The sequence below is a fragment of the Notothenia coriiceps genome, unplaced genomic scaffold, assembly GCF_000735185.1.
Source record: "Notothenia coriiceps isolate Sejong01 unplaced genomic scaffold, NC01 NC01_scaffold00022434, whole genome shotgun sequence".
In the NCBI taxonomy this organism is placed as follows: Eukaryota; Metazoa; Chordata; class Actinopteri; order Perciformes; family Nototheniidae; genus Notothenia; species Notothenia coriiceps.
The window spans coordinates 9357-12087 of NW_011355135.1; the positions used below are offsets into that span (position 1 = coordinate 9357).

Below are 2731 nucleotides of genomic sequence, written 5' to 3' on the forward strand. Positions count from 1 at the left end.
TCAAAGTAAAGAGGCTTTGAAATGTACTTCAGTAAAAAGTACCCATAACTAGCAGCTGTTTTAAAGAGTACCTGACCTCCCTTTATATTAATAGATCAATAATGTCATTGTTAGCTAATGAATGTTTCCATGCTGAACAACGGCAACATGACAACGTTTTCATTGGTCCCTCTTCTTTAGAGAGACCAGGAAATGATGGATACACGGATCGTGTTCAAATCAATAGGCACGCAATGACTCTAAATAATAATGATCACGCCACCAAACACACATTCAGACTAAAGGAACCAGCCTGTTTGGGAAATGAGAGAAGTAGAAAGTACAGGTATTTGAGTTCAAAATGTAAGAAGTAGAAAGTACAGGTATTTGGGTTCAAAATGTAAGAAGTAGAAAGTACAGGTATTTGAGTTCAAAATGTAAGAAGTAGAAAGTACAGGTATTTGGGTTCAACATGTAAGAAGTAGAAAGTACAGGTATTTGTGTTCAACATGTGAGAAGTAGAAAGTACAGGTATTTGTGTTCAACATGTAAGAAGTAGAAAGTACAGGTACAAAGTGTTGGTACTCCATTACTTCCCACCTATTCCTGCAGATATATAAACTTATTTCCACTAGTTTCTCTCCTACATTCTTTAATGTCGTCATGTGATCATTTCTCTTCCCTCACAGTGATGGCGACGGTCACCAGGACACGAAGGATAACTGCCCCTTCGTGATAAACAGCTCTCAGCTCGACACGGATAAAGACGGGCTCGGAGACGAGTGTGATGATGACGATGATAACGACGGGATCCCAGACAACATCCCCCCGGGACCCGATAACTGCCGGCTGGTGCCCAACCCCGACCAGATCGACGACAACGGTGAGTCTCAAACACACTGAAATGTGCTCTTAAAGGTGGGGTAGGTAATTCACTTCAGAAACACTTGTTGTTATATTCCATGGAATGCTCTTAACATCCCGATAGTAATGAATATCTGAAGTGCTTTGACAATAAATACATAAAAAAATGTCATCTGTGGAAGCCGTAGCGCTGTAAAAAGCACGACCAATCATCTGAGCCGGCTAAAGTAACTGGATGGCCTACCTGCCTGTCAGTCTTCCATCTGTGCACAAACTTATCTCGTGCCCTCATTGGTCATGTGCGCGTTCGTGTGTGTTGGAGGAGGGGCTCTGTGAGGAAGTCTGAAGGAAGGGGCAGATTTTTTCCGGTTGTGTATTTTCAAACTCTAGCGCACTCTAGCTGGTTTCTCCATTCTTACCTACCCTACCTTTAATGTCTTTCATTTTTGTAAAGCACTTTGGATTGCCTTGCCTTGAAACCCCCCCCAGGGAAACCAATCTGGTGATCCATCTACTAAATCTGATATAAAAGTATATTTGTGTTTTTAATATCGGTAACAAATGTGAAAAAATGGATCTGACCAGAATCATCTTTCTTAATCCCTTTAGAAAATATGATTATATGTATTATATATTATAATAATGCCTACTAGTACAAAAAAAAAGTATATATCTATAGTTTTGCCAGGAAAATATTTCAAAATCCCTAAAAAAAAAGGATAATAATCCCTAAAACTGTGGTTTGAAAAGTGACATGTGGAAAAACTAAAGTGTTTGACAGGATCACTAAGCAACTATTTTCCACCCCTGGAAATACTTTTAAAAGAAGGTTTCGGCCTTTTGTATTTGGTCAAGATGCCACCACAGTGGCCAATCAGAGCATCAGCTTCTATTCTTAAAAACACGTTTGTGAGTCTTTGTTGAAGCTCATTCACAGCATTCTGCAGCGCATCATAACCCCGGTATGGAGGAACACAAGTATTTTCTTTTTCATGTAATAATCCAAAACATCAGACGAATCAAACACCAAAGGCGTGCTTCAGAAACTCCAGGGTGTATTTTTCATAAGCAGCATTTGTATTCTGAAAGCACACTCACACAGCAGGGTGCCAACGAGAGGCAGCTTCAATAAAACCTCTCATATAAACAAATGCAACACGAGCTTTGTAGTTTTTACCAAAGAGAGAACCTTTGGCAGCGTAGCTTGGATGCGTTTGCCCTTTTTGACATTTGCATCAAAGCCAGTCTGAATCTTCCTGGGAGGATAACAAACAAACTTATTTTAACACATAACGATATTTGCTAGTTCCTTTTTTCTGAAGCTAAGACATGAATCGTCTTTCTTACTTTAAGATCATTTTAATTCAACCCTCTCTGTTGTCCCCTAGGTGATGGCGTTGGAGACGTGTGTGAGTCGGACTTCGATCAGGACAAAGTGATAGACAGGATTGATAACTGTCCTGAGAACGCGGAGGTGACGCTGACCGACTTCAGGGCGTATCAGACGGTGGTGCTGGACCCCGAGGGCGACGCTCAGATAGACCCCAACTGGGTGGTGTTGAACCAGGTGAGACTTTTCTCTGTATATACAGTGGCTACAAGTTACAGCAGCTATAAGCTATACTTTTAACAAGGTTCTTTATTGTCAAACTAACATAGCTACAGAGTAATTATAATCAGGGGTGCACATAACTGGTACGCAGGTACGCATGCGCGGCAACAATCTGAAATGCGTACCGTCACTTGTGTCACAAAGCGCATTTGCGTACCGACGTACTTGTGAAGCTTTTCCAGAAGGCGGTTAGATCACCGGACAGAGTCGGTCTCCGTGTGCACAGACGGGGCTGCTGTTAACGTCGGTCTGTACAACGGAATTGTGCCAAAACTA

General features: G+C 41.5%; 1 protein-coding gene across 1 annotated transcript in view; it reads left to right on the forward strand.

The window, feature by feature from the left end:
- Positions 1-2410, forward strand: part of LOC104953967 (thrombospondin-4-B-like) — a gene marked incomplete at both ends in the record, with an annotated part of 6969 nt that extends 4559 nt beyond the window's left edge. Inside the window, 2 exons of the mRNA XM_010781011.1 lie at positions 669-862; positions 2232-2410. Coding sequence (XP_010779313.1) covers positions 669-862; positions 2232-2410 — 373 coding nt within the window. The remainder of the gene's footprint in view (positions 1-668; positions 863-2231) is intronic.
- Between the last annotated feature and the right edge of the window lie 321 nt (positions 2411-2731).